This window comes from Diceros bicornis, chromosome 10, assembly GCF_020826845.1.
Source record: "Diceros bicornis minor isolate mBicDic1 chromosome 10, mDicBic1.mat.cur, whole genome shotgun sequence".
In the NCBI taxonomy this organism is placed as follows: Eukaryota; Metazoa; Chordata; class Mammalia; order Perissodactyla; family Rhinocerotidae; genus Diceros; species Diceros bicornis.
In genome coordinates this window covers 61531869-61551510 of record NC_080749.1, presented here as the reverse complement: position 1 = coordinate 61551510, position 19642 = coordinate 61531869, and the positions used below count along the sequence as shown (strand labels likewise).

Sequence of the window (19642 nt, the reverse complement as noted above, 5' to 3'; positions counted from 1 at the left end):
TAACACTGGAGCCCAGCAAGGAGGGTCAGTATTGCTTGTGCAGGGACCCCAACCAAGAGGAGCAGCATCACAGCACGTGATGAGCATGTATGAGTGAGAAAAGCAATGGCACCCAAGCAGCTTGCCTGGACAACTGGACAATCGCTTCTCTCACGTTGTAGCATTCGGAGGCAGGAAGCTGCCTCTTTTGATCTCAGTCCGATCCCAGTGAACTTGCCATTTTGATCAGGAGAATGGAGGAAGTCTCAAAATCACTGGAAGCCTCAGTGATAAGTCTGAATATACCCCAAATATTTAGGCCTCAAATTGATGTAATTATACCATTTAGATTTTTTTAAAACTAAGTAAAATATGTTTTGTGTTAGTGTCTGTCAAGTCGATTCCAACTCCTAGCACCCTGTGTACGGCATTGTGACCCTGTACACGGCAGAGCTGAACCCTGGCCGGTCTTTTTGCACCATCCTGTCACCTTCTGGCGCTATATCAGACAATGCTCTGCTGCTATTCATAGGGTTTTCATGGCCAATATTTTCAGAAGTGTGTGGCCAGGTCCTTCCTAGTCTGTCTTAGTCTGGAAGCTCCACTGAAAACCTCTCCACCACGAGTGACCCTGCTGGTATTTGAAATCCCGGTGGCAGAGCTTTCAGCATCACAGCAACATACAGCCACCACAGTATGACACCTGACAGATGAGTGGTGTGGTGCCATGGCCGGGAAATGAACCTGGCTGCAGCAGTGAGAGTGCTAAATCTTAACCACTAGACTACTGGGCTGGCTAAAATATTATGCTATTGTGGTTTTTGACACTTACCAAATCTAAAATCTTAATGAAGTAAAGACCAGTGGGTAGTTTGATGTGCAGAGTCGTTTCATAGGCATCATCTCCAGCGTTAAACAAGGACACGTTCAACATTAACGTCTTCATACTTCCAACAGCAAGATAGGTTTTATTTTCATGTGGCCTAAAAATTAAGTAATATTATTTAGTTCTTGTTTGGGAAATAAAAATCCCATCTCCTCACTTATTTATCCCAAACTTAAAATACTAATTTGGGAAAACAACATGGGAGTTGACCCCATGCAAGTAGATGCAAATCCATGTTAAAAAGAACTCAATTTCTCTTATTTCGTATAAATTCAGTCAACTATTACCCGAGAAAAGTTTGTTTTTTAATTAGTTTGCTTTTTAAGAGTGAGTTCAAGTTCTAGCTCTGGCTCCACTTCTTCTGAAGGGAGGTCATTTAGCATTTTTAAGCCTGAGTCACCCCATCTGTACTAATAACAACTACCATTCTGTGAAGATTTGGCTCATGCACATTCCATGAAATCCTCAGAACAACACATTTATCTATGAGGAACCTGAGGCTTAAGAAACTTATTCAAGATATCACAGCTAGAATGTTCTCAAGTCTCAAGGCAAACGCAAATCTCTTCGCCTACACAGCCCATTCTCTTTACCAATTAGAGGGTTAGAAGAGCTCAAAGAAACCTTCAGTTACAGAATGTTATGATTCTATAAGCTTTCCTCAAAGATGTTCTTAGATATTGAATAATTTAAAATTTAGAAAAATTAGTTCAACCATAGAAGAATGTGACCCAAAGCAAAATATCGAGTGAGGATAATCATAACAATAAGAAAGGTCAACATTCACCTAGAACTTTAGAGTTTATAAAGTTTCTTCAATAATATTTACATTGTTTCATTCTATTCAACATCTGTATAGAAGCTTAGTGTTTGAATAAACTATTTGTGGAAATGCTAAGCACATAGTAGGCATTTAGTAGTTATTTGTGAATTGATTTAAGATGAAGTGTTTAAGGACAGAACAAGTTTCAAAATTTATGTTTTATGTGTGTGTGTGTGAGGAAGATCAGCCCTGAGCTAACATCCATGCTAATCCTCCTCTTTTTGCTGAGGAAGACCGGCCCTGAGCTAACATCTATTGCCAATCCTCCTCCTTTTTTTTTTCCCCCAAAGCTCCAGTTGATAGTTGTGTGTCATAGTTGTACATCCTTCTAGTTGCTGTATGTGGGACACAGCCTCAGCATGGCCGGAGAAGTGGTGCGTCGGTGCGCCTGGGATCCGAACCCAGGTTGCCAGTAGCAGAGCGGCGTGCACTTAACCACTAAGCCATGGGGCTGGCCCTCAAAATTTATGTTTTAAGCATTACTCAAAAGATGCATGAATGACTGATTGACTATAATTGAAAGCTCCTGTATAATAGATCATTATGTTCGTTACTCTCTGATGCAAAAATAGTTTTTAAAAAAACTCCCACCACAGGCTGGCCTGGTGGCGTAGTGGTTAAGTTGGTGCGCTCTGCTTTGGTGGCCCGGGATTGGCGGGTTGGGATCCCGGGTGCACACCTAGGCACCACTCATCAAGCCTGACTGTGGTGGCATCCCACATACAAAATAGAGGAAGATCGACACAGATGTTAGCTCAGGGCTAATCTTCCTCAAGCAAAAAGAGGAAGATTGGCAACAGATGTTAGCTCAGGGCCAATCTTCCTCACACATACAAAAAAATTCACACCTTTGTAGAGCTTATATAGTAAAGGACAGATTTATAAACAAATGTAAACAAATGTTACATAAATACATGGGAAAGAGTTATGAATGAAGGGCTCTGGGAGACTAGGGTAGGGAACCACTTTTGCCTGTGGATGCTTTTGCCTGTGGATGGCAAAGGCATGTTGCTTCTTGCTTTTCTACTATTTTAATTATTTAGGTTGAGCTGAATGAAGATTTGAAAATTTTTTTTAAATAAAAAAGTTCTGAAAATTTCATGATTCAAGCTAAGTTAACTTGGATTTTACCCTTAATTGATTTCTTAAGTCCTCCTTCTCCAATCCAATTTTCACATTGCCAGAGAAGGTCATTTTCCAGAAAGCTAACTTGATAACATCACATTCCTGCTTAATATCCTCTGATGCCTTCAAGATAGAGTTCTGTAGTGTTCATCGGCGCATTAGTCACAAAAGCCAAGACTTAGAAACAACCTAAGTGCCCATCAACAGATGAATGGATAAGAAAATATGGTATATATACAGAATGGGATACTACTCAACTTAAAAAAAGATGAAATCTTGCCATTTTCAACAACGTAGATGGACCTTGAGAGTATTATGCTAAGCGAAGTAAGTCAGATGGAGAAAGACAAATACTGTGTGATTTCACTCATATGTGGATGATAAAACAACCACCACTATCACCACCAAACACATAGATACAGAGAACAGATTGGTGGTTACCAGAGGGGAAGGGGGTAGGAGGAGGATGAAAAGGGTAAAGGGGGATATTTGTACAGTGAGAGATGGAAACTAGACTTTGGTGGTGAACATGATGTAGTCCATACAGAAGTCGAAACACAGTTATATACACATGAAATTTATGCAATGTTATAAACCAATGTTATGTCAATACAAAAAAATTTAAAAAATAATAAAAAACAAAGCTGGAAGGAAAAAAAAATAGTTCTAACTCATTAGCACAGCATATGAGGGCTTCAAGAGCTGGCCCCTGTCTCTCTCTCCATTGCACAACTCATTCCTTTGCTTTAGTCATAGTTACCTACAAACAGGTGTCCAAACACCTGTGTTTTGTATCTTATTTCAAGCTATCCTCTGTCTTGAACATCTTTGCCCTTCATGAATCTAGTTAACTTTCACTTGTTCTTCAAGATTCAGCTTACGTGTCGATGTTAAGAGTTCTTATAAGTTCTTCCAGTTGATACTCATTGCTAAGCCCTGTCACCCAGCATTGCATTCCCCCTAAGAAAAGTGGCTTCTCCCTCTCCCAAAGCACATTGGGCACCCCTATAAATGTGACATTTTCATACTGTCTGGTTTTGCTCACCACTAGAATAAGTTATTGAGAGAAGATGCTGGGTTATGATTATCATTGTTTGCTCAGAGCCTAACAACACGATTAGTGTTCAAAAAATATATGTTATGTATAATTGTATCAAACATTAAAAAGAGTTGGGTCACACCAAAACACATGAGAAAAATTGGGAGAATTATTGGATAAGTAATTGCTAAAAGTTCATGAACTCATCATTATAAATTTTATCAAATTATAGCCATGTTTGTTCTGTGATGGTATACAAATTCCAAATGTTTCATTAAGATAAGAAAGTAAATATCTACTACGACCACATGTATGTGACGTGTGCCCCACCCACATAACCTAACGTTTTAGTTGCAACATAACTACTGAATTGACCAATAAATTAATAGGTACATCAACACTGGAAAGAGGGTATAGTTTGAGAAGCAAATTATTAATTCTTATGAACCTCGGAATGTGTAAACAAAATTATAATTTTGGACACTTCTCCCCACTTTTATGCATCCAATAACATAGCTCTAAGAAACTGGACTGTTCACTTAATGCCTAAAAGTTCTTCCCCTCTTATCCTGACTTTTTTTCCATTTTAAACTTACTTATCAAAGTAGAACATACATATAGAAAAATGCACATATCCTAAGTGTACAGCTCAGTGAATTTTTACAAACTTTTCCAAATACACATGTGAAACCAGCACCCAGATGAAGAAAAAAGATGTTACCAGCGCCGTAGAAATACCCTTGTGCTCCCTTCCCTCCAGTTATAGCCCTCCACCTGCTATCTTGCTTTTTCTAGTATAGACTGGCTTTGCCCAGTTTTATATTTCATATAAATGGAATCAGAGAGTATGTAACCTTTGAGTATCAGGCTTTCTTAACTCAAAATTTTCTTTGTAAGATTAATCTATATTGATGCATGTAGTTGTAAATTGTTTATTCTCATTGGTGTATATATATTCCATTTTGTAAATATACTATATTTTATTTATCCATTCAACAGTCATTGGGAATTCTGGCAACTCTAGTTTGGAGCTATTATAGTCTTTTGGTGAATATATCTATGTAATTCTGTTGGTCAGTCTGTCTGTTTGTCTGTCTATCTATCTATGAGTAGATCGTTATGCTTGTTAACACAGGATTAATTCCTGAAAATTTCTAAATCTGGCTAAATTTGGCAACCAGTTTAAATTATACTAGCAAATTATATTTAAATAACAAAACATACTGTATGGAACTATATTTAAATAACATAAAATAAAGTACTACAGAATTGTTATATAAAAAGCAAGCATACCATAGAGTAGGGGTTCATAAACTGCTGGAGGCCAAATTTGAACCTCCGCCTGGTTTGATCAATAAAGGTTTATTGGAACACAGCCATGCTCATTCATCTGTGGCCACTTCTGCACTATGACGGCAGAAGTGAGTGCTTGAGACAGAGATCTCTGTCCCACAAAGCCTACAATATTTACTATTTGTCCCTTCATGGGAAAAGTTTGCCGGCTCTGCCATAGAGCAGTCTTATTGATGAGTATAATTAGTTTAGAAATAAGCATACCACATAATCTTACTATATTTAAAATCTATATTATTCTGACAATAATAGAGGCTTCATTATTTCAGATGGCATAGGATGCAGCATTAGAGAAAACGATCCCTCAGACCTCATAGTTCCTTGGTTGGTACTCGAGACATCGAGGAGAAAGGAATAAAGGACATGTCCATATGTAGCATCTCTAGCTTCTGATCCCTGGGTTTGAGGAGTTGGATAACTCTGGAAGGATGTGCAATAACTAAGAAAGCAGTAATTCTAAACCATGGCTATCATTTCAGGGTGGAAGAATCTGACTCAGTGACAGTATGCTATTTCTCCCAATATTTTAGGGAATGGCTGTGATTTACTCATTCTTGTGTTGTAAACCTGTGTGTTACATAAGTATGCATCTGCTTGGTGGCACTGTGTTAAATGGCAGGGAGGAAATGTGCGGACACATGGCTGTCCTACATTCCCCCTACTGTTCTATAATCATGTTACTACTAAAGGAACCAAGAGGTTCTAAAAGTAGACTTCAGCTTGACATTAAAGTTTAATTAAGACTTGTAGAAGAGCTGCCTAGAAATAGACATTTATAAAATATTCTGGCTTGTAACCAAAGCATTAGTCACTGAACACCTTTGGGAAAGAAGTTGGCACTTAGACAAGCAACAGAAGGTGAAAGCGCGGCATAAACAGCTAGGTTCCAAGACAACAGCAAATTAAAGAGAAACACAATGTTCACATTTCAGCAGCCAGACTCCTGGTTTAGTTTCCATTTTTAAGCTCTTTTGCTACATTATCATAATTAAATCTTACTCTTTTGTTTTGATATATATCTTACTGTACCTTGATTTATTAACAAGGTGCCATTGGAAAGATACCCACCAGCTTTTTACATGAGACATAATAAAGGACCAGGTGCACATCTGGAAGTGCGACAAGGCTGAACCAGAGATTTCCCAGGGAATCATAGTTCATTCTTCATTAAAACACGCATAATGCAGACTTGAAATTTACAAAGCAGCCTAGAATCCACGTAATTTAAACAAATCAAGGTACTGTGTACATACAGAATCATAACTTAATAAGTGAAAGAGGAAAAATAGGAAAATGATGTATTCAGCACCAAGGCTCTATGTTTTTCCTGAGTGAATGATATTGTTTTATTTTGCAGGAAATGCTCCCCAAGTCTTAGTATAATGAATATGCTTTGCCTTGATAAAATGAATTAGTGCTTCCTAGCTAACTTGTTTTTAATCAAGATGCTAGAACAAAATATAATGTAAATTTATATGTACCTGCGTCAAGATATGTGAGTCACTATTATGACAAAAAAGTAGCCTACGGCAAGTGGCCTACAGGCCCAAGGAAAATTTTATCCTTTTTTTTTTCTACTGACTTCAGGGAAAAAAATACTGGAAAATTCTCATCTACTGGGATACATCAGTTGCCTGACATTTAAGAGTTTATCGAATAAAGGCAAACTCATTGAGCTCCAGACTACAATAGCAGAAGAACATGGTTCGGAAGCCTGAACTAGGAATTAGCATGTTTTAGTGTATAAGGCATATAATTCATCTTCCCCAAACTCTATGAGCTCAGTGAGGCATATATTCCTACTATCTCCATTTTAAAAATGGACAATTTTGTTAGAGTAGCTCTGTGGGGGGCTAACAGCATCGTAGCAGATGCTGCACATTGCTCACTGTCTGCCCAACAGTGGTTTCCCTTCCTAGCTGCTAACAGAACCCCAGATTATTCAGGCAGTAGGCAGCATTCCCTTGATATTGCCGAAGATAAGCCCCTAGTTCAGCTTCAGGGAATGAATTATGATCGATCTAATATGATCATGATGACTCCATCCTCCTTCAACCGTGATAGATTCAGAGGTGAGCAGGTAACACAGATCTGGTTAATCAGAATAAGAAGTCTGCTAAGGCACTTCCTTTTCTGGAAGGGCAGCCTCCAGAGGACACAGAATTTTGCTCCTGCTCCGTTTTTCTTGCTGGGAACCTTGGTGCTGCTGCAGTCACCTGGTGACCATGAGGGAAAAACCAAGAGAACTGGAAAGGTAACCACAAATGTCCAGATTTGGGAAGCTGCTCACTAAACATGCAAGCACTTCCTTCAGCCTGCTTATTATGCAAAACAATTAAGTGCCTTTATTGTTTAAGTCACTATTAGTCAGGTATTCTGTTACTTGCAGTTAAAATCATTCCTAACTGAAATGAAAGCAATTGTTCAGGAAAACTCTACATCACGTTCACTGGAAGCATGTCTGAGGTACAAAAGACAAGTGGTGTCATTTACGTCAGTCATCACTACGAAAGACTTGATTTTAAACTGCCTATGTGATGGCTAACACCTGCTATTATATTTATAATCTTGATAGTCGTATTTCTTAATCTGTATTTTGCAGTGTAAGTCCATTTGGATGTGGTTTATTGTCCTGAGAATTTACACATTCAGGAGGAAGCCTCAACTTAATGAAAACATGAGGCGGAGTGCATAAACATGGTTTAGTTTGCTGTCGGCAGTCTATTATTGCAGTCTTCAGAAACTCATGTTCTTTACTGAGTAAACACATTTACCTAAAGCAGGTTTGTAGCTCTGGGACACATCAACACCATCAGTGCCAGTGGAGTTATAGTCAGGAGAATGCGCAGAACATATGGTCACAATTTGCCCACTATTACTGAGAAGGGAGACAGGACACCTATGTGGGAAAGGCATATTTTTATCTGATAGAGTATAATTTACTAAAAATGCAAAACAGTCTGTCAGAACCTTTCCTGTGGGCCTGAAAATTCATTAGAAGAGTTTTCGTTTGAAAAGTCCTCAAAGTTGTCATTTACCTGAGAGGGAGAGCCTGTAACGTTCCTAACTGATAGAAAAGAGTGGGGCTTACACTTTACACTGGTGTTCATGCCACTTCAAACCTCACGAAACTGAAATCTGCTGACCCGTCATTCTTTATGTCCCAGCAGCACTCTTGGGACACAAAAAAAACAATAAACTCTGGGCAAATAATGTGCAAAAAATGTTTGGAATTCACTGGCAAAATTTCATTTTATAACCAAACTAAAGTTATTTTGTATCACGATCCATAAATATTCCAACTATAATATGAAAAATAACTTTCATCAAGCCTTCATATGTACCAGGTTTTGTGCTATATATTGGCCTGCATTATTGCATTTTATCTTTAAAACAACCTTACAGAGTAAGTATTATTTTACCTACTTATAAATGAGGAAAGAGGTTTACAGAAGTTAAAAGGCTTCTCTAAAAAGGTCATTCAGGTAATAAACGGTAGCTATAGAACTTGACCAGGTTAGTTTAACTTCAAATCTGGAACCCTTAACCACCATTGGTTCCAAGATTTTAGTGTGATAAGAACCACTTGGAGCCCTATTAATAATGAATATTTCTGGCCTGGTCCCCATAGATTCTGATCTGGATAGTCTGGGACCTAGGAACCTGCATTTCTATCAAGCAGTCCAGGTGATTCTCATGAAGGTGACTCAGAGGCCACATCTTGAGAAACACTACCTTACCCTCTGTTGGCTGCCATTTAAAATCCTAATGGACTTGATATTTACACTACAAAAAATATTATCACTTCAAATTAAAAATGTAAAGTAGATAATGCAGTATCTTACTGTGAGAAAATATATAATGAAGAAAAACTAATAATTCAATTAAATTAATAATTCCATATCTTAATTCAACAAGATGTATTTTCATTCTTCAGGAAAGAAGAATTCTTGGTAATATTTTCACACATTTCAAAGTCCCATTTTCTCATAGGCCAGAGGGATTGCAATGAAAGATGACACGGTGACAGCGGAGTGTCCAATTTAAGAAATGTAAACACTACTTATTTATAGCTTAGATAAGCTTTCCCACACACAACTCTTCTTCTTATCAAAGGCTCATGACAGCAAAAATACCAAGAAAAATAAGCATTTTGGGAGGAAAATAAATACATGAATGGGAAGGTTATAAATTATTCAACTAATAAATCAACAAAGGCACCACATTATACGCTGCAATATAAAGTAGTTAGTAGTCATTGTTTTTGGACTATCTGAGCAGCCAATCTGGATAATTTAAGTATAAAGTCCAATTATCAATCAAATAGGTTAGGGCTTCTTGGCCCTCAACTGTGGATGCTCAAGGCTATACTGGCATTGCATAAGTGAAAAGAATTAATTTATTCTCTGCCATATGTGATCCCATCCCAGCAGGGTACTCAACACTGTTTGTCAACCTATTTACTCATTCCTAGTTGACTCCCTATCCCATTTATCATAACAGCTATTTTGAATCTTTTCCCATTCCTTTCAAGTCTCCAAACCCATCCTCAAAGCCCTCACTTTCCATATATAAACATACTTTTTCTTCTGGCTATCCATGAATTCTCTACATTCCCCTTCCTTCCACATTGAAATTTGTTAATGTTAAGCATCTTTTCAGAGCTGCTTGGTTCAAGATAAGGAGAATCTTAGCTTCTTTCTAAGGCTAACTCCTCCACCTGAGTCTGATCCCATTATACCCTGATTCCTCTGTTACGTTGTCGGCAAACATCTATTAGTTGCCTACAGCATTCCAGGCACTGAGTTAGGCATTGGGAACACAAAGATGAAAAGACAGGAACCTGCCTTGAAACGGCTTACAGGATAGTGTGGAGACAGACAGTAATGGTGGTGAGCGTGCAAGGGTAGTGGGGCCAGGGGCACAGTAGGAGACAAAGGGGGCTCCACTTAGGAAACAGCTGAGATTTACAAGATAAATAAAAGTTAGTCAAGTAGGTAAGTGAGACAAGTGAAAAGATACAGAGGCTCAGGAGAGCGTGCACGGCCAAGCAACTGTAAGGGGTCTGCCATCGATGGAAAGAAGTCCTGCGGAATCGGCGAGAAAAAACGCTAAGGAGTTTAGATTTTAAAGTGATAATGAGCCACTGAAACATTGTTATCAGATGTGTATGTTAGAAAGCTCACTCTGGAAACATCATGATAGAGGAATTAGAATAATGCAAAATCAGAGGCCAGTAGCACAGAAAGCAGGAAAGCTCAATGAAGGAAGTATATTGAGTTCCCGGCTTGAAGCAACAGTGGTAGAGATAGAGAAGTATGATGGATAAAAAATACATAAGTAGTAGTATTATACGACTTAGTAATTTATTGGATATCAAGGATAAAGAAAGAAAAATGCAGGTTGAGCTCAAGCTTTCTGGCTTTGGTAACTAACTAACGGTGTCATTGGTGGATAGAGACTGGGCGCCCAAGAGGACATGTCTAAGAGACAACTGGATGTGTGGGTGTGAAACTCAGAGATACTGATTTGGGCATCAGCAGTGTAGGCAGGCCAAGTGAGGACAGAGTTGGGAACAAGATTATCTGGGGAATATATGGGAGTGTGAGAAAGGGATGAGAAAGGACCATTTAGGGAGCCAGTAGAGCCCAAATCAAAGATCCTCCAAAGACAATTGAGAAAGAGGGGCTTGAGAAGTAGGAGGAGAATAGGAGTAGGATGGTATCAAGGAAATTAAAGCAAAAGCCATTGTTCAAAAGAGGAAGTGAAAAGCTGTCAAATGCTTCAGAGAAGAGTTCAAATAGGATCTGAAAAATGCCCCCTGGATTTAAGTAGAAAATTTCTCTCTCCAATTTATTCTTTTCCCTGCCTTTGACCCTCACACTTGTTTATGTCTTCCCATGATTAAATAAATAACAACATATGATAAATACATAAAAATTCTGTAGTTGAATCTACTTATTCGCAGTATATTCTCCTTCCCTTAATCACTAACCCTGTCATTTGGCTACTGCACTGAAATTTCTATCTCAAAATTTGCCAGTGACACCCTTTTTTACCTACAAGTCACATTTTAAATGCCAACTCCCATAACCTTTCCTCAGTTATTATGCTATCTGATCTCTCTACAAAATTTTACGATATTAAGTCCCTCTTTTTATATTCTCCATTGGCTATTTCACTATGGAATTGGTTCTCCTCTTAGTTCTTTTCAATCTCCTACAGGTACTCCCTATTCTTGTTAAGCTCTTTAAATAAAATTGTCCCCCCAACATTTGATCCTTAGTTCTTTTCTCGGTGAAATTCACATTTCTACCCCCTACTGCCACCCTGGGCATTCTCACAAGTCATCAATGTGTAGAGGACTTCCAAATACAATCCTGAACTAGATTTTCAAGTGGAAAGCTGCAGAGAGAAGTCTTACCAAATTCAACATACCCCAATCTAAACTTCCTTCCTTTATATTCCTGCCTCCCCAAATAGTTTCCCATCTTCCTGCCCTGTCACTGATGCTTCCTTCCCCTCCTTCACTTCCCACATACAACCATCCCTCAACCTGAAGTAGGAATTCTGTCTCTCTGGTCCTCATTTTCATATCTTCCCTCTGATATGAAGAACAATTTCAGTATAGGGGATTTAGATATGTTACAAAATTACTATGGTTTATTCCCAACATTTATCTAGTTTTCACTATGTGCTAGGTGCTATTCTAAGCCCATTACATATGTTTTCTTTTTGCTGTTGCACCTTCTGTGAATTTAGAAGAACAAGATGGTTTATCCCTTTTCAAATATTGTTTATATATAGAGAGAGGGAATTCTTTGTTTTGTACATCAGTCTGAATTATGTAACCAGTTTTCTGGGTGATAAAAAACTAAGCATTGGGGCCGGCCCGGTGGGGCAAGTGGTTAAGTGCGCGTGCTCCAGGGCAGCGGCCCGGGGTTCACCAGTTTGGATCCTGGGTGCACACCGACACACTGCTTGGCAAGCCATGCTGTGGTGGCATCCCACATAAAGTGGAGGAAGATGGGCACAGAAGTTAGCACAGGGCCAGTCTTCCTCAGCAAAAAAAGAGGAGGATTGGCAGATGTTAGCTCAGGGCTGATCTTCCTCACACACACACACAAAAAAAACAACTAAGCATTAATGTAGTGAAGGTTAGCTCATTTTGCCATCAAAACTCTGTTAACAGGCACTTACATATGTCTAAAACATAGCTACAATTATAATAATGATAACCCAAGGCACGATTAAATCCTGAAATAGCTTTTGACTTATCAATAAAAGATTAAAATATGCCTCATAAAGCCTTCTTTCACAAAGTGGTAATCTTTGAGTATATACTTATGTGAATGATGTATAGATCACTTAATCTCTTACAGTAGAATGTTGTTCTTTTCCAGTTCTTTAAATGCTACTAACCCCCGAGGATTAGTTCTTAGTTCTTTTCTCTTTAGAACCCACATGCACACACCCATTAACCCATCTTGATGAATAACAGAGAATAAACTATACTTACTTCAAAAATCCAATTTTTGCAGAAACCTGTAAATCAGCAGAACAATTTTCGTGGGCACAAAACCTTGCAAAGTTTATCTGGAAATAAAATATGACAGTATTTTTTATTTTAGTTCAACTCAGTAGGTATATTTCCGTGTTTTTTAAAGAGTAAGACATCTATGATACATGAGAAAAATGAAATTAATAAATCAAATTGATAACTCCTTATTTTATCCCATTTGAAGAGTTCAATTTGAAAATTAGTCAGTAGGTTCAAGTGACAAATAATTGCAGCAGGGCTAAAGGAACTAAGTTCTTCCAATAGGTACATTTAAAGCCTAAATTTTTTAAGTAGAAAAAATGATTTTTTATTTCATAACAGCTGTGTAGAAAAATAAGTTGAATCAAACTGCGGTAGTAACCTATGTAAGAGTTTAAAACCTGTGCTGCCAAGACGTTCTTGGTTGAGTTCCTCTCAATTTTCTGGTAATGCAGCAGTCTGATCCCACTTATTACGCGTAAGCATGGCATTTAATTTTTGCAGATGGTAGGACAGTGATTTTATATTCACTGAAAATAACAAAATGTAGAAATTTAGAAATTTTATTTTTAGGATATATTGAACAAGATTAAATGATAGTCTATCATAAAGGTTCCAGAATTTATTTAACTCTAAGCATTTTAATAGGACTCAGAGATACTTTAAGGTTCATGGGAAGACCTCAGGTATAAGCTGGACAAAGCCAAAATGGAGAGAGATAAAAATGAAGAAAGCTGAGCAGAATAGGTGAAGAGGGAGAGATGCAGGAACAGAAATCCAGAAAGTCAGAGGAGCCAGGCACCTGAAATGGGAAGTGACCGGTGAGCTGCCAAACAGCACATCAGACCACAGACTGCCTACCTGGGGAGCTGACGGAAAGTGTAAATCTTTCTCTAAGTGATTAAGTAAATACGATTTTTCTTCTACCAGTCTTATTTGTTTATTTGCTTATTTATTTATTTTGTGTGTGTGTGTGTGTGTGAGGGAGATCAGCCCTGATCTAACATCCAATGCTGATCCTCCTCTTTTTTTTGCTGGGGAAGATTAGCCCTGAGCTAACTTCTGTGCCTCTTCCTCTACTTCATATGAGACGCCGCCACAGCATGGCATGACAAGTGGTGCGTCAGTGCGCGCCCGGGATCCGAACCCGCGAACCCTGGGCCGCTGAAGCAGAATGCGTGCACTTAACTGCTTGTGCCACCGGACTAGCCGGCCTACCAGTCTTATTTGTAAATCAGGCTGTTCTAAGAATCAAAATTAGGTTATTCTAATATAACTACAAATTGCTAAGGTTTTGGCTTGTGTAATTACAATATTGAGATTTCCATTATTGAAGACATTTAAAAATAGTTGATATTGAAAACTGAAGTTCAACAGAAGAGTGAAAAAAATGGACTTCATCAATATTTTCATCTAAATGCATAGAGAAAATGTGCTCTGAAGTTATTATCTTCATTCAATCTAGTATTGTAGACAAGACAGTGGTGATTGTAAGCTCAAATATCTTCAAGTGACCAAGGGGCAATTTTGTCTGGACAGGATATGAACTAGACCTTTAAATGTCCCTTTCATCTTTAACATTCTGTGTGCCATTAGCAAATATTTAATGAATGCTTTTACCATGCCCCAAAACATCCTGTTGACTATGTCTTTGTGCTGTTGGACAGTAAAGGTCTGAACAACCAGACTCCTGGGAATAAACACAATGTCAGTGAAATTGATATATCTTGGGATAAATTAGAAAAAGCAGTTCACTGGTTAGAACGCAGGATCCATCTCAAAATGCAATTGATCCTGGGATGTGGATGAAAAACACAAAGTTAAATTTAAAAAGAGAAATTGTTATGTAACATAAATACATATGTTTATAAATGAGTACAATCTAGCAAGGGAATCTGACTAACAAGACACGAGTGAATCCGTGGGTAGGGTGAGTGAGACGGAGACAAAATGAGAGAGAAGGAGACAGAAAATGAGAAAGAGGAACTGAACACAGATGACGACACTGAATAACCAACTCATGAAGCCAACTCACTTCCATTTTGAGTGCTTTCTAGTAATATAGTTTCTTCACTGGCAATGCATTGAGGAGATAAAATTAACATTTTATGTATGTGGGAAACCACTGCTATGACTAAATGCATATTTTAAAATATTCAGTTCAATATCCTAACGGGAATATAAAAAATAAAGAAAAATGGAAAATAAGATATATCATAAATCTCTTTATTAGAAAATATATAAAAAATTTTAAAAAATTCAGAGATAACTCATTTCCCCAGAATTATGCAATATTTAAAAAAAAATTCTTTAGTTATATGTCACATAATGTTGTGAATAAAGAAAAATATACCTACTGTTTTTTCAATGATGTCTTTTTCTTTCTTCTGCTGGAGAATTGGCTGAAGGGGTGGGAATTCCTCGGTACTTCGTTTACTGATGACATGAGGACCAAGGTGGTAAGCAGCTTCAATCTGAATTGGGGTGAGGATGTCTCGTACATCTTTCTAAGGAAATTTAAAACCACATAAATTAATAATAAAAATAAGCATGTAAATAAAATACAAAAGCTCCTCCTTTCCTACATAAGGCCAGACACAACACATGGAAGCCAAAGAAAATCCTTATCTTTTAATCTAAATTGTGATAAAACTGAACATGTATATTTTTTCACAACAGCACTTATGTTTATTAGAAAAAACACAAAAAGTATAAAAAAATGAAAAACTATAACCATCCAATAATAGTTATAATGGTCTACATTTAAGCATATTTTCTTTCATGCTATTTTCTATGCATACTTTTCATAACTTGACATTATAACATAAGCATTTTCCATTATAAACTCTGTAAATCACTTCAAAATGCTAATCAACATTTTATTCTATTTCACATTTCCCTGTAGTAGACGTGTGGAAATATGATCTCTCTCTGAATTTATTCAGGGTTTCTTTTTATATCTCTCAGTAACCTTTTGATTCAATTTGATTCATTTCATATTTATTATGAAACACATCCAATTGCATTTTCTAACAGGTTACAAATGGCACATAGGAAAGTTATTTGTTTTGTATATTTAATCTTTAATCCTAGTTACTTTACTGAATTTTCTTACTAGTTGTTGCTGTTTTTCTAGGTTTATTGTGCTTTTACACTTTATAAAGAAAGAGTTCTTGGATTTATTTATTGATTACACAGGAATTGTACCCCATTCAGAATCCAGTCTGCTCTGTATGATATTCTTCTAAATTTAATATCACTCTAATTTTTACACAGTGTTTCTCATTCCTAATCTTATTCATATGTGGTCAAAAAGTCTTTCTGAATCATTAGATTTATTGTGTGTGTATTGTGTTTTGCACTCAAAGAAACAGCTCGAGTTTATTACATTGATTGTCAATTCATATATTTTAACTTTTATTTCTACATGCAGGCATTATTTTTCTCTTTTTTGAAAACACTTTCCAGTGAACTTAAAAATTATTTTATCTATTCACTTGATTATTTGCTAGCTTCCTCATTAAAAGGGGATATACATTACTTTCAAAATTATTTACTAACATACATATGCACAAACAGTAAAATAATCCACAAGAAAGTAACTTCGAAAGCACTTGGCATACAATTAACGAAGCCCTTCACTCGATAGTAAAGGTGTTCTAGAATCTCAAGTCTATGAAAAAAATATATGGGAGCCAGCCCTGTGGCATAGTGGTTAAGTTTGGCATGCTCCACTTTGGTGGCCTGGGTTGGGTTTCTGGGCGCAGACCTACACCACTGGTCTGTCAGTGGCCATGTGGCGACCCACATATAAAATAGAAGATTGATACAGATGTTAGCTCAGGAAGAAACTTCCTCAAGCAAAAAAAGAAGAAGATTGGCAACAGATGTTAGCTCAGGGCAAATCTTCCTCAGCAAAAAAAAAAAAAAAAAAAGTATATATATATACGTGTATATATATATATACACGTATATATATATATATATATATATGGACTCACATAAGATATAAGACATGGCATCTCTTAGAAAGCACTTTTCTGAGCCTTCCCTAGACGGAAATGAGATTTTCAAAGTGTGTTGAACAAAACAGACTATTTTTTTCTTTGCTTATCTAAGAGGGTGGGCAAATAAGATTTTACTATAAAGTAATCCATGAGGATTTATAACAGAATTCGGTTGACAATTTAATTAAATTACATGAAATAAGACATGTTGATGGCAAATCTATAAAACAAGTATTCTAAGCACAACAAAAATTGAAGGTAGAAATGATCTCAGGATTTGAGAGGGCAGTCACAGTCAGCAGATACAGTCCATCTATACAGGAACTATGCAGTTTGTATTTTTCTTGGTATTAGAATTGTCACTATAGTTGGAAGATATTTGAAGAATTGGTCACACGCCTGAATGTCTCTCATACTCACAATTTAATTGTAAATCTGAGTTTTACTCCACTTTTCATATGCCCATTTCAACCTACAGGTTCTTCTCATTTAAAAAAATAGATTCAACAAAATCCCTCTTGACCATTAAAGAAAGAGATTCAAGTGTTTCCATCCGGGCTAGACATAGTAACTTACATCATAATTTAGGTTTATATTTATATTAACTTGGGGAGTTCCTCAGTAGCTCCATGACAGTAATTGACAGACCTTCTAGTGAGTAATGTCAGTCGACCAGGTTTCTATTCATCTATAGACATCTCACAATTGGAATATGGCTTAAACATTACTGCCGGAAAGCAAGTAAAGAACAGATTTCCAAAGCTCCTTGATTAATAACCCCTAATGGATAGAAAAAAATACCTATGATACAGATTATTGCTATGCTACTTCCATTTATAATAACTTCTGATAAAAATCAAAGAAGTAAATTAATAAAGATGACATATATCACATAAAAGCCTACATCTATTCTATGTCTTTATGTAATTATTTAAAAAGGATGTAATTTTTTCTTCTTTTCTTGTCATTTACAACATTATCAATATACGTATACAGTGGTTAAAAACAAGTGATCTGGACGTAGACTACTAGGTCTCAAATCTCAGGTCCATCACTTATTATCTCTATAACCTTGGGCAAATTACTCAATTTGTCTATAGCTCAGTTACCTCATTTGAAAATGGGAATAGTGATAATGATGATGGTGATGATGCCTACACCTATTATTGTGAGGATTCAGTGGCATGATGTCTGTCAAACACTTAGCACAATACCTGGCACTTGTTAAGGTCTCAATAGATCTTAGATATTATCATTATTATGTGTATGTTGCTTCAAAATGTACCTATATAAGCCAACCAAGGAATTACTGACTTTCAGTTTCTTATAATAAGAAATTCTGGTGAACATTTGGAAGGAATAAGAAAAAAGAAACTTAGACTATTGCCAACCAATGAACATTAAATAGAAAATGAGTTATGCAACAAGTATTAGAAGTGTATTAATTAAGAGGTACCTGGAAGAGTTGGAGCATGAACCAGAGTACTCAAGATCTCTCATTATTTTTCCATTCTTATACATGGAGATGATTTTATTAATTTCCTTGATAAGTGATCATCTCAACATGAAACCTTGACCAAACAGGAATGCCGAAAATCAAGGCCCAAATCCCAAGTTATCAACTTATGAAAACGGAACAGCTTGAAGCCCTGAGTATTACAATAGCAAACTTGATTAAATTATTCCCTAGGTGTGGGACTAGACAGCCACTGATTGTCCCTCCACATGTCCACTGTTTTAGTTCTTCTCAACAAGCTTGCTTTGACCAAATCACATGTTATCTAATTCATACTAATTTTCCACAAGGTCTTCTCTACATCTGGTGTATATTACTTTCATTATCCTAATTAGCTATTAATTATGCTTTTCTCACAATATATAAAATGTACGTGCACTCTTGCAAGAACTGTATTTGACAGATACTCACACTTATTTAACTTTAACAGCTCCACCTAAACACAAAAGCTGTAATACCAAAAATGTCTTGAAGTGACTAATTAAGTATTGGGAGAGAAAAAGTAGATTTGCTTAAAGTTTTTAATTTGGATAGGCATGTGCTATCTATATTAAAAATAATGAAGATTCCGTGCCACATTTTTATGGACAATTACATAATATAGGGCACCCAGAAGCATGCAAATTAGCACATGCCTGAAATTACACAAAGTCTGCCTTCTTGTTTGACTTTCATAGAAATTTGTATTTATGGCCAACTTGAGAACAGAGTTTTAGGCCCATGTCCTTTTGTGTTTATGTAATGAAGGAATTTATTTAAAGGGTGGAGCCAGAAATATTTATAAAGTGTTACTGAATGAAAAATGATGTTGAGGTATAAACATAGATATCTACTCACGGGTCTACTGTGTGCAAGGAAGGCTCTAGGGATACAAAACTGAAAGTTAGTACCTATGTCACAGTCCGTAACCCGTAAATCCACACATATAGTGTGGGGGCTGAGTGTTCTGATATATGTGTACACAAGTACAGAAAAAGGAGGGCAACCTAATCAATACCTGAAAGGGAAAGTGTAAGGAATACGTTTAAGTATGTGTTTTTGAAATACCTCTCTAGTGCCAATGTGGAGTATGGGTTGGGGTGGGAGAAGGTAAGACTAAGGCATAGATTGGAACCTGAGCCAGCAGCACCATGTGTAATTGTAATCACTTTATCTAGTAAGCTTGGTTCAGAAGATGGAGAACTGTCAAACATCTGACACTTCCACTGAGAAAAGACAACACCAAGACAGATGCCTTAACCATTATACCAGTGGAACATTTTCAGAATTTCTCTTACAGAATTCTTTAAATAACACCAAGAACATATCATCCATAAATTTACTAAATATTTATTGGCCTTCTGCCTTATGTAATGAGTTGTGTTAGCTCTAAGA

General features: G+C 36.8%; 1 protein-coding gene across 1 annotated transcript in view; it reads right to left on the bottom strand.

Annotated features, from left to right (window-relative positions):
* ITGA4 (integrin subunit alpha 4) overlaps positions 1 to 19642 on the bottom strand; it is a 76546-nt gene that overhangs the window by 11800 nt on the left and 45104 nt on the right. Inside the window, exons 16-18 of the mRNA XM_058549359.1 lie at positions 15103 to 15252; positions 12725 to 12801; positions 812 to 962 (exon numbers count right to left, since the gene is read on the bottom strand). Coding sequence (XP_058405342.1) covers positions 812 to 962; positions 12725 to 12801; positions 15103 to 15252 — 378 coding nt within the window. The remainder of the gene's footprint in view (positions 1 to 811; positions 963 to 12724; positions 12802 to 15102; positions 15253 to 19642) is intronic.